The sequence below is a fragment of the Macrotis lagotis genome, chromosome 1, assembly GCF_037893015.1.
Source record: "Macrotis lagotis isolate mMagLag1 chromosome 1, bilby.v1.9.chrom.fasta, whole genome shotgun sequence".
Lineage (NCBI taxonomy): Eukaryota > Metazoa > Chordata > Mammalia > Peramelemorphia > Peramelidae > Macrotis > Macrotis lagotis.
In genome coordinates this window covers 62051763-62078812 of record NC_133658.1, presented here as the reverse complement: position 1 = coordinate 62078812, position 27050 = coordinate 62051763, and the positions used below count along the sequence as shown (strand labels likewise).

Below are 27050 nucleotides of genomic sequence, written 5' to 3'. Positions count from 1 at the left end.
TCAACTGTCAGTCCATCCTTGCTGTGGGGAGGCATTAAGACTGCCTTCAAGAAGCTTACTCGGTAAAGAGGGTCTACGTTTTCTCCTCTTTCAGGGGTATTTCTTTATCTCTCCAGAAGGGGACATCACGCCTCTGAAGCAAGTCCACCCACCACCCAAGGGCTAACTGGTGCCCAATGAAGCATCCCCAGAATTGGCAGCACAGCTACCCGAGGTCTGTCCATGCCAGGGTTCAGTGGGAGAGCTCCCAGCCTCTGCCAGCTTCTCAGACAGAGGCCTATTATGGGCTCTGGTGGGAATATTTCAGGCCAGCGTCAGCTGGGCTTGACCGTCTGAAAGGAAAACCATCATCGAGTGATTCTGAAGCATTTCCTCTTCTCCTGGGGATGCTGGAGAAAGAGGCGTTGGCTTCAGGGGACACTTGGAAATGTGTTTTGTCCATCAGAGTCAGCTCAGAAGTCCGGGCTAAAATTCTCCATGGCACTGTGCAAGTGAGCATTTGGCTGGTGGTGACTCGGGTGGGGGGTGTGGACAAGAAGGATCCCTTTTTGAGGTGGGATCTCAGCCTCCTCCCTGTTTCTTAGGAAGTGAGGAGGTCAGACCCTACTTATAGGGGCACCTGTTTCCCCCCCTGAGCCTGGTTTGGGGTGTCTTGACCCCAGATCTCTGCTCTCTGTACCTACCGTGGAGAATCCCACTGGCAGCTCCGGGGATCCCAGAAATCTCGGTGACATTATTGAGGAGAAAATACTGGTCGCAGCCCTCAGAGGTGAGATTGGAGGAGTGACAGAAGAGGACCCAGAGCTTTGTGGCCACTGTTTCATTGTCCACTACTGTGGTTTTGGCACAAATGTCAAATTGGTCTCGGGACAGGGTCCTATTGCCCAACATGCAGACTCTGTTGGGGGAAAGATCAAAGTTTGTCAAGTCAAGGATACGGGTTCACTGAACATGCTCCCCCTGGCTGACCCGTCCCAAATGTTATGGCTGGGTCAAGGGTTATACAGCGCACAGGGCCCTGCTCCTATTGCCCCCAACTATTAGTAGACTAAACATCTGGCTCCTCAGCTTCCCCTTCTTTAGAAGAGAAGAGTTCGGATTCCACCTCACTTGGCTCTGTGACCTTGGGTGAACTGATCCTCCGAGTCTCCTTCATGCAAACCATGGTGGTTGGGTCTCTTCCAGCTCTAAAGCATGATGAGCCCAGCCCTCTTCCCATGAAGAACTTCCCCTTCTCCTTTCTTCCATCAAACTGACTGACCCGCACTGCCAGGAGGGTTTATCCTTGACTGGCTCACAGGGAAATGACCCAAGACCCCCGAAGTGGCCTTTTTCATTAAAACATTCCCTCTGGTGGGGCAGCTAGGTGGCATAGTGGAGTCAGGAGTACCTGGGTTCAAATCCGGTCTTAAACACTTAATAATTAGCTAGCTGTGTGGCCTTGGGCAAGCCACTTAACCCCGTTTGCCTTGCAAAAACCAAAAAAAAAATATTCCCTCTGGTCCCAGCATGCCCATCACTTACGGAAACACCGGCGGGTCAAAAATGGATTTGATGCCACCAGCGTAGATGGACAAGATGGAGATAATCACACAGGCCAAGAAAAGTGAGGCAAATTTGTTGACATACTTCACACCAACAAACACCACCACTGTCATGAAAGTCAGGAAAATGGTCCCATACACACGCATGTTATTCAGGGTGGCACTTGAGGTGTCATGAGCCCCCGTTGGGTGGAAGATGGCAGCCGGTGGGGCGATGTAAGTCTGAAATGACAAGAGCAAGGCTTGGGAATGTTAGCCTGACAAACAAGCCCTCACATCTCCATTTTCTCAAGGACGAGGTGGCAAGGAGCCAAATTCAGCCCCTGCTCCTGGAGGGGGGGTTCTGAGGCAGGAAGTGGTGACTCCCTTTCCTCTTTGGGAACAAGGGGTGGGGTGAGGATTGAGACATCTCCTCCCACCACACACACAGGGAAAAGGCCTGGGTGGGGCGCCCTATAAACCACTCTTTGGGCAAGGCGGGTAAGGATCCCTGGCCAGCAGTCCCAGCTTCCTGCCTAGGCTGTCCTCTAGAGGTTACTGCCAAGGCTAACTGAGCACTGCTACTCAGGAGCTGGGGGGGGGGGGAGCCAGATGTTGGCCAAACACCCTGAGATTTAAAAAAAGAGAACTGGGTTCTTGTTCCATGGGGTCCTCCTTTGCATGGACTGGGTCAGAGGGAGAGAAGGTTTGAAAGAACAGCAGCAAATGCAGACCTTGAATTTGATGCAGACAAACAGACATACACACAAACCCAGGTTATAACACACAGTAGACATTAGGAACAAATGGAACATGTTTACATGGATGTGATGCTTTCTGTCCCAAGTAAAATTCATGTAACTAAATTAAATATGACACAAAAACCAAAGCATCTGCTGAGTACTAACCACAGAGATTATTCTTGGCTATACATTTAAAGAGGCAAAAACAAGGGAGGCTTTCCCGAGTTGCCCATGTCCTGCCTCCCCCACCCCACATTTTACCAGCTCTTTACCATCAGCCCAACGGGCCAACCCTATCCTTGCTATCACCCCCCAACCCTTCACAGGGCATCACTGGGCCCAGGAAAGGGGAATGAATGGCTGATCTTGGGCCCTAAGAGCAAGAGGGTCTGAAATGACCTTGGCTCTTGTCCCTGGGATGGGTGGGGCAAGGCTGAACTGGACTCACCAGCAGGATCTCGATGGCTCCCAGGATGTACATTGCTGCTGCAAAGGTGGTACCCAGGTAAAAGCACAGGCCCACAGCTCCTCCAAACTCAGGCCCAAGTGAGCGGGAAATCATGAAGTAGGAGCCCCCAGCTAGGAGAGGCAAAGAGAAAACATGGAGCTCATGCTTCTTCTGCTTCTTACCTCACCAGCTCCTTTTGCACATTGGAAGCTTGTGGCTCAGATACCTGCAGAGAGTCCTCCTACAGGTTATAACATCCTTTGGCAGCCCCGAGCTATCTGTTCAGAAAGCCCTTCAAGGAAAAACCCACCTCTCCAACCCAGAAGCTGGATGTTTCAGGCCAAGTCACTTAAGTCTTTGAGGGAAACGTTTCAGTGTCCTCATCTGTAAAGGGAGAGGTCTGGCCTTGATGACTCTTAAGGTCCCCTCAGAGTTCTATGCCTAGGACTATCTACCTAGAGGATGGAATGAAGGGGAAGAGGGGGTTAAGACGGAGAGAAGACAGTTTTGGAATCAGTAAGACTTAGGTTCAGGTCCCGTCCCTGGTACAGGTGACTGGTTGGGTGACCCTGGCCAAATTAACTTCTCAATGTACCAGGTAAACTCAGATTTAGTTTTAGAGCCCCTCCTAGCCTACTGGTAAAAGACTTCCCTCGACCACTCCATCATGGTCCCCTGTCTCTTATCTACTTTTTTTTTTTTTTTAGGTTTTTCCAAGGCAAATGGAGTTAAGTGGCTTGCTCAAGGCCACACAGTTAGGTAATTATTAAGTGTCTGAGGCCGGATTTGAACCCAGGTACTCCTGAATCCAGGGCCGGTGCTTTATCCACTACGCCACCTAGCTGCCCCTTCTATTTACTTTCTTTCTGGAAGCTGGGGGTGCTGTGGACAGAGTGAGTCTGAGACATTACTGGCTGTGTGAATCTAGGCAAGTCACATAACTTGAGTCAACCCCAGTTTTCTCAAAGGCAAAATGGGGATAATTACAGAAATTAGCTCCCGAGGATATTGTAAGGATTAAAGGAGATTTAATAAAGGTTTCCTTTTGTCCTCTCACCCCTCCTGAGCTTGTGTTGGGTCAGGATGGTAGTGGCTCCGGGGGCAATTTGGGCCTACATTCACACACCCCCATCAGTGGGGCTACTTGGGAGCAGTCAGCAGCTACTCATGCTCCTAGTTGGGCTGACTTGAGACCCCAGGGTTCAAGACAGAGATAGCACTTGGAAGGATCCTAGCAGAACTTCCTTGTCTGATATTTTCTTTTCTTTTTCCTTCTTGGGTTATCTTTTTGTCTCTTTATGGACTGCCTTTCCCTGGAGGTTACGAACATGAATTTTTAAAGAAAGGCTTACCAGAACCCTCAGGTTCTAGGTGCTCCATTACATCAAATGGAACCATGATTCTCATGGCGGGGCCAGCTCGGTATACCCTCTGGGCTCTCAGTCTACCCTCTAGGAGGGGCTGCCCAAAGCTTACAAATCCATTATTCTCTTCTGCCAGATGACAAAACTGAAGGGTCTGAGAAATCAAATGATATGGTCAAGACCACTCGGGCTAGGAATTAGCATTAAGGCCTTAGCCCAAGAGTCTTTCTGGGCCAGAGTTGGAATAGAGCATACAGAAGGGGCAATGATATTGTGAAAAAGAGTATTATTTGGATTTTGAGTTAAAGTGCTTCCTTTGACTTCTGCCTCTATTACCTGAGCAAGGGATTTCCTATTTTTGGCTTCCTGTACCCTCATCTACAAAGCAAGGGGTTTGCATGAGAGGGTCTTTAGGGTCCCTTTCAGGTTCATAAGCTCTCTCCTACTAGCCAGCTCCATTAGCTACTAAATCATTATTCTGAGGCCCCAGCTGTCTGGAAGTCACTGTGGCAAAGAAAATAGCTTGGGGGTGGAGTCAGAGGAGGGCTTCAGACTGTGGCCAGTCCCCCAGTAGACACAGTTGGCTCCCCCTGGAAACAAAGACTGTAGCCTCTAATCTTAGGTCTCTTTCTATTGCTGCAGGCTTTGGGGCTGCTCTGGTTACAGAAGCCCCATGGGCCATTGTTTTGACCTGAGAAACTCTGACAGTCATTAACCAGAACAGAGAAGTAGCATAGGGAGACCAGGCCTTTTCCAGAAATGAGATAAAACTGCTTCTTCTCTCCCCCATGAGTGAGTGATAAATAACCCGGCCATCTGGCTCCCACACTGGGCAAGGACAGCAACAACATCCAAGCAGCAATATGGCCCACTGTCAGGGAACTGGACCAACCGCCTGCAGGCTTTGTGAATATGAATGGGAGGACAAGCTCCAGGAGTCTGCTCAAAGAAGTTACTAGGCTTCCTCTGAGCAAAAACTCTGGACCCATAACTGGGTCACTCCTTCCTGGCTCCCAGTCCCCAGCGGGCCTGGGTCTGCTAAGGAGCCCACCTAAGCAAACTCTCCAATTTTACGGGGTCCCTTGTCGAAGCAAGTCAAAGCACAGGCTCCAAATGAGACAAAGAATCAAGGCACAGAAGAAGAGGCATCTGACCAGGCCTTGGAAAGGATCTCAGTGCTCAACCTTATTCTGCAAGAATGAATCTGATGCCCAGAGAAGGGAGCATGATTTGCCCAAGGTCAGGGAACCAGATTGGATGACTTCAAGAAGTGATGGGCCAGTGGGCAGCCTGGATACCAGAACTAGTTGTGCCATTGATGTTGGCTAAAGCACTCTGAGTCCTTGGCTGTTGGTTTTTCTCATCTGGAGAAAAGTCCCTTGTAGCTCTAATGACCAGTGGATGACTTATAACAGAGCATCTGGTCCTCTCCCCTTCCTTAAACTAGGGAAGCTGAAACTTCTAAGAGGGTGGGTGCCTTCTCATATCATAAGGATGCCCAGCCAACTGCCCAGTACCCAAAATATCACATCTACAAACAAGTACCTGGAACAACCCCATTGGTAGCGATGGCGCTCATGGATATTGCTGTCAGTAGGGTCTATAAAGACAAGAAATTGCAGCTGGGTTACATAAAAGTCCCATTGGAAAAAGATTCCATTGTTAGTCAAAGAAAGGTCAGTCACAGACTCAGGCACTGGCATTTCTACAGATGCGTCAAAGAGGGCTGTTATTCTTGGTTTTTTTTTCCTTTAACAAAGCAAGTAACCATTCAAACATTCCTTTCCCAAAAATCAAGGAAGGGGTAACACTGATGGATGACCTCAGAACTGAAACACTAAATTCTATGGATCAAAACTATCTTTTCCATGAGGGAAGGGAAGGAGGGAGAAATATATTGAAACTCAAAACCTTACCAAACAAAAAAATGACTGCTGAAGACTGTCTTTGCATGTAGTTGGAAAAATAAAATTAAAAGAAAAAGAAACATCTTTCCCCTCTGACATTGTTACTCTTGAGAAGTGTCACCATCCCTGCCCCATCGAGGTCCTCACTTTGGCCAGAAAGGTCAGCAGAACAGGGTCCAGCTATTTGCTTCTTGGGTGGGAAAGGAAATGGAAAATGGTGCCTGTGGTCAAAAGGGATACTCACACAACAGCAGCAGATGAGGACAATGAGGAAGGACTGCAGGACACCGGCTGTCCCCACCATCCAGGTCAGTCGAAGGAAAAGGATCACCCCAAAGATGTTCTGCATACAGGGCAGGTACACGCCCATCAAGGTGCCCATGCTGGGTGACTAGGGAACAAACATCTTGTCTGAGTCTGAGGGGGAGGAGTGTAAATGCTGTGACATCATATTGCCCAAGGACTGCTCTGAAGGAAGACAGAAGCCTGGGGATGACCTAGAATGGAGGTGCCCTAAATGTCCCTCACTGACCAGGCTTTTATAGTCAAGAACAGCCTGTGAGTTGTGAGATAATCACTTAGGACCCTTCAGATCCTGGTGGCTCTCTTGACCTAGGAGATGCCCAGTGATGGTAGAAGGGTACCAGTTCTGATCTGGAAGTGAGGAGTCAGCTTCATGGGGTGGCCAAGCTTAGCAGCAATGACTTCTATATTCATGTGAGACCCACACTAATATAGTTGGGAAAAACCCTTGGATCTGTACCAGAATCCATACCAACCCCACAAGAGATGTCTCAGTGGATGCAGGCTATTCCTGGATCATCCCAATTATGGATAGATAACAATATGACTTTTAACTTCTCTGTTGCCAGTCTCAAAAATGGGGGTAATACCCACTTCCTTAGGTGGTTGTGAAGAAGGTGATTTCTAAACCCACTGCAACACACGAGTTACTATCATGGTCCTCATCAAAGATGGCAAATAAAGAGCTTCAAGAAAAGAAGAACCTGAAAGAGTCTCTTGTATGAGTTCCTGCTACACATGCCTCTCTATTACTTTGAAGTGCCTCATAAAAATTCATTTCTCATCAGTTCACCTATAGTGACATGATTTCCAGATCTGGACAGTCCTCTATGGCCAGTCAGTAGACCTGTATCTTGCTTCCAACACTGGTGACCAAGGATGTGATAGATGTGGGAAAAGCATGGCTCACCTCTATAATTCAAAGGAGATCTTTTTTAATAGTTCATCATGGTCCCATCATCAAAATTTATATTTCTGGCCCATATCATCTCTTGACTTAATGCAATCCTTGTTCATGACCTTTGGTATAAAGTTAAGTGGAAGTTCTCAGTGGACCATCAAGGATAGGAAAAGGTTGTTCTCTTTAGCCAAATACTCTGGAAACCTGAGAGCTACTTTTCCCATTTATGTAATGTTTTGATGAAAACAGTCTATATACATATTGATAGAGACATCAGTAGTGACCGGGGAGACTTTCAAAAGCAGTATTCCATCGTAGGCCACATCTTCACCATCACACGACTGAGTAAAAGATGCAGAGAACACAAGCTCTCTTTGTGTTTACTTCTGGTTGATGAAAAAAGTGTTTGAGGAGTGCAAAAGGTTGTCTCTATTCCACCAGAACATCTCCCTTGCACAGGTCAGAATTATGCAGAATTTCTGGAGAGATTTCAGGACAGGGACAACCTTGTTTGACCATTCTAGGGAAACCAGTGCTTTGCCAAAGGTAACCACTGGCTTGGAGGAGGCATCCAAGTAGAAGAGAATGGATTAACCTCTGGGCCATGTGGGAGGTCTTTTTGATGCTCCTATTTGTGGATGTCATCAGGCTGACTACTTGCTTCAGAACGTTCTCAATTCGTCTTGTGTGCTAAGAAACAATGAGCATGATATATTCCAAGAAATTTGGGAAGATTTAAAAAATGATGTGAAGGAAGCCAAGGAAGGAAACAATCTACATGATGACTCTCACAGCATCCATGTAAACCATGTAAAGAACAAGAAACACAGAATAACTAAAACTTAATGTTGCAAAATTACAAAGACTAAGTGTGGTCATGGCAAGAGATAGGAGAAGACATCTCTCCCTACTCCTATGTAGAGGATATGGTCTGTGAGGATAGAATTTGCATCTAACACCATATATTTTTGTATGTACTGGTTGGTTTTTATGGATTTTTTTCCCTTTCTAAACAATTACCTGTTAAAAGGGTTGGCTTGGGGCAGCTAGGTGGCTAGGTGGATAAAGCACTGGCCCTGGAGTCAGGAGTACCTGAGTTCAAATCTAGCCTCAGACACTTAATAATTACCTAGCCATGTGGCCTTGGGCAAGCCACTTAACCCTGTTTGCCTTGCAAAAACCTAAAAAATAAAAAAAAAAAAAAATGGCTAAGTAGATGAAGAATGCCTATTTGGTTAGAGGCAGTTAGACCAGGGATTCTTACCTGAAGTCTATAAACCTGTTTTTTTTTAATTAAAGATTTTATTTATTTTGAGTTTAACATTTTTTCCCCTAATCTTGCTTCCCTCCCCCCAACCCCACAGAAGGCAATTTGCCAGTCTTTACTTTGTTTCCATGGTATACACTGATCCAAATTGAGTGTGATGAGAGAGAAATCAAATCCTTAAGGAAGAAACATAAAGTATAAGTGATAGCAAGATCAGACAATAAAATATCAGTATTTTTTAAGGTAGCAGTCCTTGGGCTTTGTTCAAATTCCACAGTTTAAACCTGTTGTTTTTTAATAACTTTTTCAATGTAATTGACTTTGTTTATAATCCTGGGCATTTCATTTTATGTGTTTGTCACCACACTGACAAAAGGGTCCATTACTCTCATAAGAATCTCTGAGCTGGGCAGCTAGGTGGTGTAGTGGATAGAGTACCGGCCCTGGAGTCAGGAGTACCTGAGTTCAAATCCAGCCTCGGACAGTTAATAATTACCTAGTTAACTCTATTTGCCTTACAAAAACTTAAAAAAAAAAGTATCACTGAGCCAAAGCTCAGAACACTTCTAGGCCCCGGAGTTATTTTTTTTTAAAGGGAAAAGTCAGGACTTGAACCAGATTCCTAAGGATCATTAAGATTTTGGGCTGAGGGGCAGCTAGGTGGCACAGTAGATAAAGCACCGGCCCTGGAGTCAGGAGTACCTGGGTTCAAATCCGGTCTCAGACACTTAACTCTGGTTTATATAGTGATGGAAGATTTGGAAAGCACATGGTATATACATGATGTCATTTGACTCAATAAACCTGTGATTACTATTCCCATTTTACAGATGAAGAAACTGAGGCTCAATGAGTATACTGTGTCTTGCCCAAGGAAAGGATTTAAGACAGAATTTAGTCTCTGGTCTACCTGTCCCTTGATCCAACACTGTAGCTTCTATGCCATGCTACTTAAGGTGTTAAGTGAACAGAGCCTCCAACTTAAGGCTTAGAAAAACCTGAGTTCAAATCTAGCCTCAGACATTATCTGGACACACACACACACACACACACAAACACAAACAACAAATCCAACACCCTCAAAAAAACAATAAAGAGGGGGAAGCAAGGAGCAGTGAATAGAGCACCAGCCTCGGAGTCAAATCTGGCCTTAGACTAGCTGGTTGTCCTTAGGCAAGTCATTTAACCCTGTTTGCCTCAGTTTCTTCATCTGTCAAATGAGTTAGAAAAGTAAAAAAATGACAAACCACTCCAGCGTCTTTGCCCCAAAAAAACTCCACCAAAGGTGGTCACGAGGAATCAGACACAATTGAAACTCTCCCAGGGTTGTTATCAAGATCAGGTAAAATACTAATTGTAAAGCATTTGATAGAATGTCTGGTACTATGGAAATGTTGGCTACTAGGGTTATTATTATCATGCTTTTCTTGAGCTGAAGAAGGAAGTGGCAAACCACTCCAGCTTCTTAACCAAGAAAACACTAAATGGGGTCACAAAGAATCAGACACAACTGAAAATGGCTGTACAATAATATGTGTTTGGAGAAATTTAAAAATACACCTATGGGGGGGGGGGGGTGGCTAGGTGGTGCAGTGTATAGAGCACCGGCTCTGGAGTCAGGAGGACCTATGTTTAAATCTGGCCTCAAACACTTAATAATTATCTAGCTGTGTGGCCTTGGGCAAGCCACTTAACTCCATTGCCTTGCAAAAAACTAAAAAAAAAATATACCTATGTATTTGTGCTTATCTCTCTTTCTCCTCCCTCTCTCTCACACACACACTCACTCACATACTTACAAAGATGCTGCAAATGAACAATGATTTGGACCCAGAGTCCACTGAGAAAAGAATGGATATGTGGGAAGTTGCAAAGTTTGAAAATAACCCAAGTTTCAGGGCAGCTAGGTGGTGCAGTGGATAGAGTACCAGTCCTAGAGTCAGGATGACCTGAGTTCAAATCCAGCCTCAGATACTTAATAATTATCTAGTTGGGGCAGCTAGGTGGCACAGTGGATAGAGCACCAGCCCTGGAGTCAGGAGGACCTGAGTTCAAATCTGAACTCAGACACTTCATAATGACCTAGCTGTGTGGCCTTGGCCAAGCCACTTAACCCCATTTGCCTTGAAAAAAACCTAAAAAAAAAAAATGAAGGGTAATAATTATCTAGTTGTAGGACCTTGGGTGAAGTCACTTCACCCCATTGCCTAGAAACCCCTCCCAAAAAAACACCAAAAATGCCCCAAAATAACCCAGATTTCTCCCTGAGTACAAAGGTGCATCTCTCTTTAAGGTCAATATTCTGCTTGGGTTATCTGGCTGTAAGTCACAGAACAGTTCGGCCTCTTAAGGATTAAAAATGGCTGTTCCTCAGAGAGGTCCACAGGGAAGCTGGAAGTAGCCATAATACATTACCAACAAGGAGCTACAAAGGAGAATCAGAATAACAAAAATGAACAGGCTTGGGAAGAGAAGCTGGGTTTAGCACAAGGGAGTGGGGGCAGGGGAGGGAGGGCCCAGCCAGTCAGTGAGACCAAGTGCTCCAGGAGCATCCTTACAAAGAGGTTCTCAGGCTGCCATGGTTTACTTGGGGAAGGGATTGCATGGAGAGGTCATGATCTATCTCTACACTGCTGAAGCCATTGGTCCACCTGAAAAGATGGGTTACAGTTGGAGCTACCAAATCTAGCCCCCATAGACCCCAACTGGGCAGCTGGGAATCCATGCTTGCAGAGTAGTTAGATGAGGAGAAAGACGAGTGAGAAGTTCAGCATTGAGACACACAGGCTTTAGATTAGAATGCTTTCTTTCTGGGGGAGGAAGAAAAATGTGGAAATTCAAAAACCTTGCAAAATATGATTGTTGAAAACTACCGCTGCATGAAGTAGAAAAAATAAATTTTTTTTTAAAAGAGAGGGAGGAGCGGCTAGGTGGCGCAGTGGATAGAGCACCGGCCCTGGAGTCAGGAGTAGCTGAGTTCAAATCTGACCTCAGACACTTAATAATTACCTAGCTGTGTGGTCTTGGGAAAGCCACATAACCCCATTGCCTTGAAAAATCTAAAAAAATCAAAATAAAAATAAAAAAAAGAGAGGGGGACAGCTAGATGGCAGAGCAGTGGATAGAGCAATGACCCTGGAGTCAGGAGGACCTGAGTTCAAATCCAGTCTCAGACATTTAATAATTACTTAGCTGTTTGACCTTGGGTAAGTCACTTAACCCCATTGCTTTGCAAAAAAACAAATAAACAAAAGGCTAAAGTAGGTAAAGTTTGTGTGAGAAACCTACCCAGGCAGATATTAGTTCTGTTAAAAAAAAAAAAAGGAGTCCACAGAGGGGAAAAGTGTTGCATTTGGATTAGAATTGAGATTTAGGGGCAGCCTGGTGGTTCAGTGGATAGAGCATTAGCTTAGGAGGACCTGAGTTCAAATATGGCCTTAAACATTTAATACTTACTTAGCTGTGTGACCTTGGAGGACAAGTCACCTAACCCCCTTGCCTTGCAAAATCAAAGGAGAAAGAGAGAAAGAGAGAGAGAGAGAGACAGACAGACAGACAGACAGACAGTGTGTGTGTGTGGGGGGAGGAACAGGCTGAACTTCAGGTGCTACTTTCTTTCTGAGTGATCCCAGGTCTTGTCAGTTAAATTCTAGGCTTTGGTTTCCTTATCTATAATATAAGGAATTTGGCCCAGGTTATCTTATCTCACCATGAATCCCAGGAGAACTAGGATATGACTGAAGATGATGTAAATAAATAATGTTCAGGGAGAAGGGACCCATGGATTAGGCTAAGTGAAATTGGATTATGCCCAGGAGAGAACAGAAGAAGAGCAATTGGGTGATTTTGGAAACCTGAAGGAGAAATGATGTAATGAAGTGAGGTGGAGAGGATGGGGAACAGCCCACAGACAGAGTGGGAGAAGAAACTATGAAATGACTCAGAAAGAGTGCACAGCATGGGGGCAGGACAGAGCTAGGAAGAGAAAAACCAACAAGAAGCCAGCCACATGGCTCCATGGTTAGGGTAGTTATCTGGGAAGTCCCTGAGATTTCTAACCAAAGCTGGGGGCTGGAGTTGTAGGATTCAAACAGGAAGGCAGAGGAGTATAGCAAGAATACTGCATGCTGAGTCAATACTGACATTCTATGTTCTAAAAGCCTTTCAATCTTGAATGTTTTAGGATCCAAGAAGATGGTCTTGGGAGAAGGTACAGAGATCTTGGCAGCCAGGTAGCTCAGAGGATAGAGTGTCAGACCTGGAATCAGGAAGACCCAACTTCAAATTCTGCCCAAGACAATCACTCACTTTGTGACCTGGGCAAGTCATGTAACCTCTGCGTGCCTCAGTTTCCTAATATGTAAAATGAGTCACTGTGAAGATCAAATGAGATAACATGTAAAGCTCTTTCCAAACCTTGAAGCAATACACAAATGATAGCTATTATTACAGATTGGGTTATTATTATTATTACATAGTACTTCCTAAATCTAATTTGTCAACCCCCCCTCCCCAACCCCCACACTGTGAAAAGGTTGTGAGGGAAGAAGTATGGAAAAATTTCCTGGGTCCTAAAATAACCTCAGTAAATCACCAGGAGGTCACTGGGATCAGAATGCCGGAACAGACCATTTTAACTTAAAGGTTTTAAACCACAGGCCCACAGTCCAGACAGACCATCTGCCTCTACAAAAACGACCAGATAGCACAAGTAAACAAACTGGCCTGTGTTTAGCAGCATCCTCAGTGAGACCTCAAGAGTATAAATCATGGGATTCTAGAAGTTAGAGTCAGAGGCAACATTCGAGATCATCCAGGTCAAATGTTTCATTCTGACAGACAAGCAAACCAAGATCTGGTGTTGGGAGGTGATTTGACCCATCAAAGATGAAGAGGGTAAGAGACTATCAAAAAGACAGCTAGGTGGAGGACAGGAACAATTTTCAAATGGAATGAAAAATTACATTAAAATACTCCAAATTACCAATAAGAAAATTATAAATTATAAATTAATTATAAATTAAATTTATAAATTAAAATTATAAATTACAAAGATGATAAAGGACAAAAATCATCAAGGCTAGATGGGATGAGGGAAGGATAGCCAACATGTTGCTAGGAAGTGCTCCAACCAGTTTGGAAAACAATTTAGAATCCTGAGAAAAACCCTAACCCTTAGGTGGCGTAGTGGATAAAGCAGCGGCCCTGGAGTCAGGAGTACCTGAGTTCAAATCCGCCCTCAGACACTTAATAATTAGCTAGCTGTGTGGCCTTGGGCAAGTCACTTAACCCCATTTACCTTACAAAAAACCTAAAAAGAAAAACCCTAACCCTTTGGCCCAGCAGTCTTCATAAGTGGTGTTGATACACACATTGCTCTTATCATGGAGTTTCAGTTGTGTCCAATTCTTCGTGACCTCATTTGGATTTTCTTGGCAAAGATACAGGAGTGATTTACCATCTTTCTCCACCTTCTTTTATAGATGAGGAAACTGAGGCAAACAGTGAAGTGACTTACCCAGGGTCACACAGCTAGTGTCTGAGGCCGGACTTGAACTCAGAAAGATGAGTTTTCCTGATTTTCTGATTTTAAGTCCAGTGCCCCAAACACTACACTACACACACACACACACACACACACACACACACACACACCTATGTACCCACCTACCCACTCAGTCAACCACACACACAAACACATGAAACAGCTGGAAACAAAGTAGATATGCCCATCCACTGGGGAATACCTAAACTAACAGTGACAGAGAAATATAATGAATAACAAATAAGAGATGACAAATATGAAGAATTCAAAGGAAGGGATAACTTGAATGAACTGATACAAAACCAAAAATAATGTAACCAGAAGGAAAATACAACTGTAGCATACAAATATACAAAGAACTTGTGATTTTGTTGGTGCAGGAGCTTCTGGTAGGAGCATTCCCTAGAGTTCCTCCAGGGACCCAGATTACAACCTAGCTACAGTTTCGATTCTTAGATCACCACCTGTCTGTCGAGCAGAGGTGAATTCACTCCACCATGATGACAAAGCCAGAAAGAGTCGGAGAAGGTATCTCTGAGGAGGGGTGCTTCTAGCAGATTGCCTCTCAATGGCCATAATAATGTACTCTCAAATAACTTCAGAATTCAACAGAACTGAGATAAAATGCAATCACCAGTCTTGGTTCCAGAGGACCACGGATGAAAAAGGAAACCCACTTCCCTTTTTTGTCAGGAAAACCCCAAAAGGCTCTATACAGATACAGTCACAACTGAAAAATTTGTAAAACAGCAACAGTAGTAAATTAGGGTAAATGCAGAGGTTAGTTGTTCTGGTCAACCAAAAGATCTTAACCCTGAAATTTCCGGTGGCGCAGTGGATAGAGCACCGGCCCTGGAGTCAGGAAGACCTGAGTTCCAATCCAGCCTCAGACACTTTAATAATTACCTAGCTGTGTGGCCTTGGGCAAGTCATTTAGCCCCATTGCCTTGCAAAAACAAAAAACAACAACAAAAAAGAAATAACCAGGAAAATTCAAGGGAAGGAAATAGTAAGATAGGAAGATGGAGGTCTTTTGATGAGGAAGGCTGCCTTCACTGCCAGAGGGGGCTTGTGGTATTGACTGGTTTTGCCTAATTTGTCTTTTTCTTTGAAATGGAAGGTTCTCTGGATAGAGGGGGCAGTTATTGGGAATCTGATGGTGGAGTAAAAATGATGATGAAAGAAACAATGGAAAGTGGTGACTAATAGGATGAAGGCAGCAGAGTAAGAGTTTTAAGGCTTTGATCTCAAAATGATAGGTTGACTTTAAACATAGCCAATTGTGGGCATTCATCCCTGAGACATTCTTCTTCAAATAATAAAAATAAAGGGACTTGTCCAGATTTACACAAATAGAGAAGAGTAAAGCCAGAATTCCAACTTCTGTCTTCTGATTTCATATTCAGTTTTCTTTCCAATATTGAACACAGCTCCCCTGCAGGGGCTACAACTTCACTATTGTCATCATCAAGAAGTCCTGAGTATCTACCATGTGAAGAGACAAGAGCAAGGGAGTTGTGCCCAACTGGACCCTAAGGAGAATGGAAGGAGGCCACAATGAAGTGCTGGTTCCTTCTCTGCCCCACAGAGAGACCTTTGCTAAAAACGTCCTCTTATCCATGTAGACTGAGCTAAACACCAAGCCTGCTTTATGTCTCCCTAATGTCCAGCTTCCGATTATCTGGCATCATAGCCAGAGGCTCCCCCAGCTGCCCAGGACATTTGTACCAGAATAGCTCAACAGGAAGCTGTTCTGAGCAAAGACTGACCAAGGGAAAAGAAGGGGCAGGAACTGAGCTTTTCAGTAGCTGCCCAGAGCCACAGCAGAGGCCTCTGTGCACACCCTCCCCTACCAGGCAGGCACCCTTTCCCTGGGCTGCTATCACTCCATCACCTGGTCTCTTAAATAAGCCAGGCAAAAGAAAACACTGACTCCTTCGTTCTTCCCTTCCCTGCAAACAAGTCACACAGTGTTTTTCTTGGCAACAAGCATAGAGGGTCAACTTCTGCAGCAGAGAAAAAGGGAGCCAAGAATATCAAGTGCTTTAGGTCTGGGGTGGGGGATAGCTAGCTGGATTCTCCAATCTTCCAAAGGAATCGTAGGGAATGTAAGATAGGATGTTCCAGCCCTAAAACAGTTAATCTGTCCCTACAGAATTAAGCTGATTCACCATGACTGGCGTTGGTCAGCCCAAGAATGATAACAGCTGCCTCTCTGTGCTCTCAACAGGCAGAACCCCAAGAGTGGATAAACCAGGACATCCAAGAGCTGAGAGGGACGAGGCCTTTCAGATGAAAAAAGGTGGACCCAGTCAAAGGAGACTGTATTTACTTTCAGAATTCCTGTCACCTAAAATGGCGGAGGTGTGGAGAAGAATTGATTGTGTGAGCATCTGGGTCAGCCCTTCTCCACAGACACCTCAACCTGACCTTACTGATCTCTGGGATTCTCATCTCCATTTATTCACCCACAGTGAACACCAGTGGCAGTGAACCCAAAATCTAACATTTTCTGTCTGTATCTCAGAATATTTGCCAGTTAGTTTCTGATAAAATGAAAAAGGAGAAGAATATAAAATAATTTGCAAAGTGGTCAAATTTATTCTTCCTTCCCTTGGAAGTTTCAGGGTTGGGATCCTTTGGTTCATTCAATCCCTGAATTTGACCTAATTTACTATTGTTGCTATTTTAGAAGTTTTCACTTGTATCTGATTCTGCATAGACACTATTGAGGTTATCCTGGCAAAGAAACTGAACCAGTTTGCCATTTCCTTCTCTAGCTCATTTTACAGATGTCAAAACTAAGGCAATCATGGTTAAGTGACTTGCCAAAAGTCACCCTGCTAGTTAGTGTGTCTGAGGTCTTCCAGACTCCAGCCCTCTGTGATCTGTAGATGCCTACAATTGGCTATGTTTAAAGCCATCCTCATACAACCCAATGCTATCAGCCTTTTTGGAACCAAAGCCTTAAAAATCTTACTATTAGTCCCCAATTCCTTTTATTTCTTTCATCATCATCACTATCACCATCACCATCATCATCAACAACTGTCTATTGGATCCATTCTTCTTTCTAGTGCTATTCTCAAAGCATTATCAAAGACCTGGATTTCTAAATGTCCTTTCTCTAGTGTCTTCTTTTTTATTCCACATGGGCCACCTTATTAACTCCCTAAGACAAATTTTCACCTTACTGTACACCTGCCCAAGAAGCTCTGATGGTTCCTCAATATCCAGTAAACAGTCCTAAGAGGCATTAAGAGTTTCCCATCATCCCATATGGCCTCACTCAACTAATCAAGATTATCAGCACACTTGAATTCAAACTTCTTAATTTAGTTAGCAAAAATCTGTTGTTCAAGGAAGCTGGGTGGCACAGTGCACAGAGCACTGGCCCTGGAGTCAGGAAGACCTGAGTTCAAATTTGTCCTCGGACAATAATTATCTAGCTGTATAACCTGGACAAGTTACTTAACCCCATTGCCTTGCAAAAAGAAACAAAAAATCCACTATACTCTGTCCTGATCAAAGGCCAAATCTGTAACATTATAATCAGCTTATAACACCACTACCTTTTAGAAAAGAGAGTGAGCACACCTTCTCCAACAACACCCAGAACCATAGAATCTCAGAGTCGAAAGGGACCTATTTCACCATGAACCTTTCTATGGTCCATGAACTTGTTTTTTTCCCCTGTTAAAACTTATTTTAATGTTCATTTTCTAAAAATCTGAAATCTAAATTTCCCCCACTCTTGAAAGCAAGCATTACAATAACAATTATAAGTGTGAAATCAAGCAAAATATATTTCCATATTAGCCAGGTTGCAAAAGCATGAACTTGTATTTTTCTAAAATAATATTTCAATATAATTGGCCTCCTCTGTAATCCAATGTATTTTGTTAAAACCATTACTCTGAGAAACCCATAGTCTTCCCCAGACTGCCAAAGAAATCGATAACATAAAAAGGTTAAGATCCCCTGCCTCAGGTCATGTAGTCCAACCCACCTCTGAACTGTATTTTGATGTTGGTGTTGTTCAATCATGTCCAATTCTTCATGACCCCATTTGGGGTGGTTTGCCATTTTCTTCTCCATCTCATTTTACAGATGAGGAAACTGGGGCCAACAGGGTTAAGTGACTAATCCAGGGTCACACATCTAGTAAGTGTCTGAGGTTGGACTTGAACTAGGAAAATGAGTCTTCCTGACTCCAGGCCAGGAACCCTTATGGGCATCTCCTAATGGTCTGCTAGGTGTACTTTCAAATGGCTTTAATGATCAAGTTTTTCTTTGGAGAAGCCTAAATTGGGCTCTTTGTTACCTTTCCCAGTAGCTCCTAGTGCTGCCACCTGGGACCCACACATTATAAGGCTTCCCTCTTTTGTCTGCCATAACCCTATAAGACTTGAAGACAGTTACTGGCTTCTCTTCTCCATTCGCTTCAGCTGATCCTTCTCTGGTGTATTCACTGCCATCCCAGTCACTACCTGGGGGTTGACTTCAAATGATCAATTCCTTTCCTAAAAAGCGATGCTCCAAACTAAGCCCCATTTCCCAGGAGACTGAGGCAATGAATGTTGCAGCTACCTCCAGTCACACACACCATGCTTCTTTTGGTCGAAGACAGAATGTCCTCTTTACGGCAGTGGACATCAGGTCCCATAGCTCTTCACTCTGAAGTCTCACCTAATTGAGCTTCCTCTGAAATGACCTCTTTGCCTTCTCTGAATTTCTTCCAAGTGCCCACTAGGTTGGGTGCTGGGTACTATGGATTATTCTCTTTCCCCAAGGAGCCTGTGAATTCTTGGAGCAGGGAATGCAGCTTTTCCTAATACTGGTCTGGGCCATGGGAGTTTATTAAATGCTTTTGAAACAAATGAACTTCATAGTGCTTGGCCTAAGACAAGACAAGACTAAGATAAATTTAAGCCCAGACTTTTCACCCAGTCTCACTTATCCTGAGCTACTGTTTCGAGTGTGCACAACCTCAAACACCTCTTTGTTTAACCAACACATCAAAGGGCACAGTCCAGGCTGGAGCAGTCTTTAGGGGCCAGTCCCTATGGTCATCACGCCAGATAACAGAAGGTAAGAAAGCAGGGTCCCTGAAACAGTCAACTTCTCTGCCTTCCATACAGGTCAGTAGAAACATTTCCCCATCCAGATTCATCTGGCAAAACGCAGAATTGTTTTCCATAAAACGACCCTGGACTGATGCAAGTAGGTTTTCACTACAGAGAACCCCAGAAGCCTCCTCCTCCAAATGGCTTCACAGCAGATACTCCAAGAAAACAGAGTTGTCTTTGCTTTTTACTCTTTCCTAAAGTGGATCTTTCTTGAGTTGGAGACCCTGGTGATTTGATCTAACCTAGCCCCTTCTAAATAAAGCAACAAACCAAGATGCAGGCAAGTGACCAAAACCACCAGTCACCAGACTGGGACTGCCCAAGAGGTCCAAGCAGCTTGGCCTAAGGACAAGGTCAAGCTTGGAGACATGAGTGTCCCTGGAGTTGGGGAGCCCCTTGCCCAACACATTTCTCGTTTGCAGTGGGGATGACCCAAGCAGGCTGGCCTACTCACTTTTGATACTTTTCTCCGAGAACCCTCCACGCTCTCAGCCTCTTCATGTTCTTTGGCCCCCTGGGTGAGGTTGGTATAACTGACCAGCTTCCCAAGGAGAGATGATACCTTTGGGCGGACATCGAGTTCCTCCTACAGAAGAAGGAAGGCAACCGTAAACATGAGAGTCTCCTTCAGATGTCCTTCTGGACATCCAAAAAAAAAAAAATCAAGCCCAATGCAAGAGCAGAGGAAGGAAAGTCTCCCCCAGCCCTCCCCACCTGCTATGAGCCCTCACTCTTCATGGAAGGGGCTAAGATGGGGCTAGATGGGGAAGCCCTGGAGGGCTCATGGTAGGAAGGGGGTGGAGAGGGGTGGGGGGAGAGCTGGGAAGGAAGTTATTGCTGTGGGTATTTTTCTGATTAAACATATTAAGTAAACCAACCTCTAAGCAGGTGAACCCAATTCCAGTATATATGTGTGTGTGAATGTGTACAATTCACAGAGTAGGAAGGGCAGTGGTCAGAAAATCCCAGGGCCATGTCCTGGATCGCTGGGACAATCATTTGCTCTATTTTTTGTTTAATTTATAGAATAAGACAAGCATAACTTGATCCCTTAAGCCTCAGTTTCCCAGACTGTAGGCTTGTCAGGCAGACAGGACCTTAGAGACCAACTACTCCAACCCTCTCACAATACAGAAAGGGAAAGGTGACCCTACCCAAGGTGGCAAAGGGCTGGAGGGAATAATAATGCTTGTGGTAAGGAAAGTGCTGAGGAACCCTACAAGGGCCTATTATTGCTGTAATTATTTACAAGTCTAACAATGACTATCATGATGATAAAACTGGTGATAAGCCTCTGCACTTCCAGGTCCAGGTCCTAGGCTGGCTGCCCTTCCTCTTTTCGAGCTGGCTCACTAAGGTATCTGAACATCTGGAGGAGTCACATTCCTGCCACCACTCCCAGGGGCCCGCAGGCTAAACCTAGGCCCCAGATCGGGACACTGTAATTGTTACCAATCCATTTGTACAAATGAATGATTGTGAAAAACCACAGATCCCAGAGGGATGTCAGGGCAAGTCGGCACACCTCCAACGAGGCAGCACCCATTCTCCTGGTACAGACGGCCATGCTGGGCTCCTGCCGGGCCTCCTCCCAGCTAGGGCTAGGCCTGTCCACCCTCCTTCACCTGAACTTCCTGTCTTCTGACCCTGCCACATCCACTGTACCAGCTTCTCCCCAATTCTGCCCCTCACTCTCTCCCTCCCTCCACCCACAGTCCCCCCCCCAATTCCTTTCCTTTCTAGTCTCCATGGAGAACACGGAGCCCCTCCATTATCCCCCTTGCTGGCCCCCACCATTTCTTGCCCACAGCTGCCCTTCTCCCCCAAACCCCTGTGAATATTTTGTATTGTACCCCCAACTCTTCCATGAAAGAAAGCAGAAAAGTCTCCCCTAGTGGTTTCCCTACACCCTCTTCTGATGACAAATTCTGCTTCTTTGGGTCACCCCCCCACCCCTAACCGCCTCTGGAAATCCTTCCCATGTTTCTAGGTTCAAAGGGTCATCTTTTTCATAAAACCTTTCCCTGATCACCTCCCTACTTGATCTTGCCTCTGAGATAGGTCTTGCCTTCCTTACTAAAGTCCACAGGAGGAGCAATTCCACTTTCCTCATCCCAACAAATTCTGTCCATCACCTTGTTTTGCCCAAGCAGAGGTTTATAAGTATTTATTGGATGAATGAATGGATGAGGAATTAATTCAAGATACTCTTGCTACCCTTGAACCTCCTTCCCTCCCTCTGGTTTAGCAAAAGATCCAAGTCCTTGGGGATTTAGATAACAAGGAGGGAAAACAACATTTTACCTCAAATAAGGCCAAGTTCCTATCATAGTAATCACTTCCTTTGGTGGCTTCTGAGCAGCTGAGGAAAGGACTACTCTCTTTGTGATTGCTGTGACCTGCAGAGAGAAAGAGAGATCACTTTAGTCCACTGCCTAGAGACCACCTCAACAGGCACAGGTGGGTGACCCGACCAAGGAGGGGCCAATGGTGGAGAGTGAAGGGTGGTGGTGTGGGGGATGGCAGGGAAGGGAAGAGGGTTCCAAGAGAACCTATTTCCCTGGGAAGGATTTCTTGGCAATATGAAAAGGAAGGGAAAAAGCATTAATAAAGCAGTCCAGGTGCTAGTGATTCTTATAGGGCCAGCTAGGTGCTGTGGTGGATAGAACATGGGCCATGGAATCAGGAGGACCCAGGTTCAAATTCTGCTTTAGACACTCAATACTTACTAGCTGTGGGTCCTTGGCCAAGTCAATCTCACTGCCTCCCCCTCCCCTCCAAAAAGGTGATCCTTATAATAACTCTGGGAGACAGCTATTATCTCCATTTTATTTTTGAGGAAACTGAGGCAAAAAGTTTAAATGACTTGCCCAGGGTCTAGTAAATGTCTGAGGTCACATTTGAACTCTAGTCTTCCTGATTCCAGGTTCAGCACCAGTTATCTCTCAATAACATAGATTTTAAGAGATGCAGCAAAGAGAACAATTCCTGGGAGGCCAAGAACTGTCTACTCTTGGGCATACCCAATGGCAGTGAGACAAATGGCTAACTGGAAACAGCTTAAGTACCCCATGTACTTTCACGCCAAATTAGCCCAGAGCTAATGTTAGACCCTCCCACCATCCAGTAAATGTCAATGTCACACTTGGGTCTTGAATGTCAATGCCATCTGTAACATGGTAGAAAGGGCCCTGGAGTTGGAGTCAGGGGACCTGGGTTTGAATCCTGCTTCTGCTACTTATTAACTGTGAGACCCTGGGCAAGTCACTTCCTGGTGTCCTCCTAAGCAAAAGGAGGGAGTTGAGCTGGCTGATACAATCTCTTAGGCCCTTCTCAGCTCTAGAATCTATGCTCCTAGACCCAGGCTCCACAGCCATCCTACAGCCCGGAGAGTATCCACATCAAGACAAGCTGCTTGGGGTGGCTAGGTGGCGCAGTGAATGGAGCACTGGCCCTAGAGTCAGGAGTACCTGAGTTCAAACCCCATTGCCTTGCAAAAACCTTAAAAAAAAAAAAGACCAGCTGCTTAGGCAGTGTTGGCCTAGTGGCTCTGGTGTGACTGACCACTGGTCAGCTGCTTGGTATTGTCTTCTGTTTAGAAGAGGCCAAGTCCCTATACTTGAGGAGCTTACAATCTACATCAACAGGCACCTTGTTTGACATTTTATGAACCAGATTTCCAATGCCAGTTTTGCCACTGGCTACAAAGATGAGACTGGCAAGCTTGATGTAAAAGGAATTATTACATGCCATCATTATTTCCTCCACAGTTCTACTCCTTGGTAAAAACAGTCACCTGGACCCTAAGTGGGCTGATATCAAGATGTCCATTTGTATAGATCTTTAAGGCTTATTTACAAAACGGGGCAGGGCATAGGAAGCATCCTACAAAAACAGCCAGCAAAAGAGAAGGTGTAGTAGGGAAATAGCCTGCAGACAAATACAAACAGCTCTTTGGTGTTCAAAGCCCTTTATAACCCAACCCCCTCTTACCTTTCCAGTCATCTACCTTCCTTTCCATCTTTGTTTGAGTGACCCTGGCCTCCTGGCTGACCCAGGAACAAGAAACTTTGTCTCTTGGCTCAATGCATTCTCTCCTGCTTGTCCCCCATCCCTACACGTTCTCCTCTTTGTTCCCATTATTGATCTCCCTGGCTTCCTTTAGGTCCCACCTAAAATCCTCCCACCTAAGGAAGCCTTTCCCAAGCCCTCCTAATTCTAGGCCTTCCCTCTCTTTATTTCCTATAGATCCTGTTGGCATATTGTCTCTCCCGATAGAAAGTAAGCTCTGTGAGGGCAGGCACTCTGGCTTTTGCCTTTTTGGGTACCCTAGGGCTTGGTACACTGAGGTAGCTGATTAACTCAAACCCTCCTTTCTCAGGCATGAATGCCTCCTCTTCTAAGGCAGCTGGGCACTAGGGGCAACTAAATGGTAGTTAGAACACCAAGCCTGGAGTTGGGAAGCCCTGAATTCAAATCTAGCCTGAGACACTTACTAGTTGAGTGACCCTGGGTAAATCCTTCACCTCTACCTCAGTTTCTTAATCTATAAAGTGGGAATAACAGCACCTATATCCAGGGTGGTTATAAAAATCAAGGGAGATAAAGCACTTAACACTTTAGTTTTATAGGGAAAATAAAGCACAAATTATCACTACTATATCATATTTTGAATTTCCTTTTCTTTGTTATTTTCCACCCAACTGAATGTAAGTTCTTTGATGGCAAGGCCTATTTCATTTTAGTCTTCCTATCACCAGCCCCTGGCATAATCTGTGGCCCATAAGTACATATGACTGAATGAATGACTCTTGGTAAGCAGTGGTTTAATAGAATGATCCTTAGACCCTGAGTTCAAATTCCAACTCTATCCATGCATCGCCTCAGTTTCCCCTTCGGTCAGGTGGGAGAGAGACAGTTATTTTTCCAAGCTTTTCCCAAGCTCCAAATAGCCCGGAAGGTCTCTTCCAACTCTCTCCAATCCTACTAGGTAAGAACCTGGAGTATTATTATCATTCCTATCTTGAAGATAAGGAAACTCAAAGTGACTTTCTAGGAGTTCTGGGAGTGACTGCATTCTAACTCTGAGCTGGGGGTGAAAGGTATACAAATTTCACAGAGCACCCAGCCCTTTCCCCAGGCCCAGACTCCAAAGTCACCCATCCTGCTCAGGGACAGATCCATCATTGACTGGTCACTGCTGGTTTGGAACAGGGTGACCTTGACTTGAGAACAGCAGTGGCCTGGGTCTGTTGCAACCAGTCTGCTTGAGAACTCACAGCTCCACCTACACATCCCCTTCTGTCCTCTCCAGCCATCCTTCTGTCCCTCCTTCTCCCAACCCTCCTTTGTTCACCTAAGCAAAGCCATGGAGGAAGCAGAAGAAGAAATTATTTGCCCAGGAGGAGCCGTCAGTGGGCTATTTGTGGGTCTGTATGCATTTTAGATTCAGAATGGTACATGAGCCTGGGTATCAGACAGGACAAACTGCAGTCATGGGGGGCCAGAAGGTCAGATGACAAAAGATCTAATCCTGGTGCTATCACTTACAGACCCGTGTGATCCCATGGAACAAGTCCCCACCTCCCTGCCTCAGTTCCCTGCATTTAGAATATGAGGCTTTGATGAGAGCTCTCTATTACAAACGTGTTACCCTGTTCCCCTGAGAGAGAGAGAGAGGATGAGTTTGGGCAGTTAAAATTGAGATCTGGTCCCATCTCTGCTGGGGTGCTATTTGTGGACCTCAGTTTCTTCCCCTATAAAATGAAGCAAGTCTTCAAAGCAAAATCTTTCAAGATCAAAGACTGGACGACAAAAGCCAGAGGGAGGATCACTCAGGTGTGCCAAACAGCACAGGTGACAGATTTTGGGGGTGGAGTAGAAAAGGGAAGGAATGGAAGTTGGACTACCTAATATTCTGGGAATGGGCTGTGTGGGTCTCCCTCTCAAATTATATTAATAAAACAGGGCTAAACGCACAATAATAAACAACAGCTCCTATTTCTACAGTACTTTGGGATTTACAATGCTAAATCCCATGAGATATGGAGTACAATATTAACTTCATTTCATATGAGAAAACTGAGGGTAGGATTAGTGGAGTTACTAGACCAAGGGCACCTCTATAGAAGATGGCAGGGTTAGGATGAGAATTCAGGACTCTGAGTCCAAGCTTCTTCTCACTTTGCTTTCAGACCTGTCATTCAAGCAATAAATACTTATTAAGAACTAGTTATGTATTAGATACTGTGCAAGAGATAAAAAAAAAAACAGCTAAAACCAGTCCCTGTCCTCAAGGAGGTTATAATCTAACTGCACAGGACAAAGGGAAGTACCAAGGCCAAGAGGACTGGGGGCCATTTCCAAAAGAGGCAGCCTGTTCATAAAAAACGACTTCCTCAGATCAACACATCTCAGCCTGAGATTCCCAGGTCTGCTCCAAGTGACCCTTGAGTGAAGAAAAATCTGGCTAAATTCAGGAAAAGCATCTCACCTCGTGCTAGTTGTGGCTGTTTCTCTGGGCTCTAGGATAGCTTCTTACAGATTCAAAGCAAGACCCTTCAACAGGTGATTGAGGCCAATTCCCTGATTTAGCAGAAAAGGAAACTGAGGCCCGGAGAAGCTAAATGAAGTCACATAGGTTGAATTCTATTTCTATCTTCAACTCCAAAGCCAAAGCTTTTTCTATAGGACCATACTGTCACCTCCCACAGAGGATATCAGAGCCAGGTGGATGGTAATGGTGATAATGATAATGATAAAAGGACTCCTTGACTCCAACTACCACTCTAGCTCCTGTGCTATCTGGCAGCCTCAACTGAGTCCCCACAATTCCATTTTATAAGAAAGGAAACTTAAATCTAAAGAGGAAAAGGCCATTTGGCAGAGGGAACAGTGAGTTGAGAGTAGCTAGGTCTAAGGCCTAGTTCTCCCATTCCAAGCGGGGTTTTTGCCAGGCCCCTTCCTTGGGGCTTTTGTGAGGATTCAGTCCCTTATAGGGTTACTAGGCCTGGCCCTTGCCTCCTTCTCATCTCTCTTCTCCTTGAAATTCCTCCCCTCCCCTCTACATTTCTGGCTCCCTTGTAGGAGTGGAATCTGCATTCCACAGGCAGACTGGCACAATGTGAATACTGTGTGGGTGTTTTCCTTCCTCCTTCTCTGATGCCAACAGAGGATGCACCTGTCCCAGGGGTCATCACACCCTGACCCTGAAGGCCCGGAGAAAGGCCACACTGACCCAAGAACTCTCTAGCTGGGCAGGGCAGGGCCAAGTTGCCCAGGTATAGCCCTGGGGAATAATGAAAAGATGCAGACACCAATGAGAAGTGGCATAGTTAGAGATTATGGACAGTCAGCCTTGGAGACTAGAAGACTCAGGTTCAAATCCTGCCTCTGTGGGACCAAGGGCTAGTCACTTAAACCATCAGTGTCCCAAGACCTTCAAGAGAAGGTCCAGAGGGGCTAGGTGGCGCAGTGGATAGAGCACCAGCCCTGGAGTCAGGAGTACCTGGGTTCAAATCTGACCTCAGACACTTAATAATTACCTAGCTGTGTGGCCTTGGGCAAGCCACTTAACCCTATTTGCCTTGCAAAAACCTAAAAAAAAAAAAGAGAGAAGGTCCAGACCACCCAGGTACCACCACCACCACCAAACCAACACCACCACCACTCCTGTTGATATTTGTCCTTCCTTGCTGAAGATCATCTTGATATCAGGGAAGTGATGCCGTGACAATCACTACTACAATTACCATTACTACTACTACTACTACGACTACGACTACGACTACGACTACGACTACGACTACTACCACCACCACTTACACTGCTAATACCAGCCCAAATACTAGAACTACAGTGAGGACTACTAGTACTACTGCTACTACTATTACTACTACTGATAATGGCAGATAACAATGA

At 45.1% G+C, this 27050-nt stretch overlaps 1 protein-coding gene across 4 annotated transcripts in view; it reads right to left on the bottom strand.

Annotated features, from left to right (window-relative positions):
• Window positions 1–27050, bottom strand: part of SLC12A4 (solute carrier family 12 member 4) — a 58712-nt gene that overhangs the window by 16114 nt on the left and 15548 nt on the right. For all 4 annotated transcript variants that reach the window (XM_074202112.1, XM_074202117.1, XM_074202115.1 and 1 more), the window contains exons 2-8: window positions 21435–21529; window positions 19585–19716; window positions 6230–6376; window positions 5624–5678; window positions 2715–2845; window positions 1525–1766; window positions 684–898 (exon numbers count right to left, since the gene is read on the bottom strand). In XM_074202112.1, coding sequence (XP_074058213.1) covers window positions 684–898; window positions 1525–1766; window positions 2715–2845; window positions 5624–5678; window positions 6230–6376; window positions 19585–19716; window positions 21435–21529 — 1017 coding nt within the window. The remainder of the gene's footprint in view (window positions 1–683; window positions 899–1524; window positions 1767–2714; window positions 2846–5623; window positions 5679–6229; window positions 6377–19584; window positions 19717–21434; window positions 21530–27050) is intronic.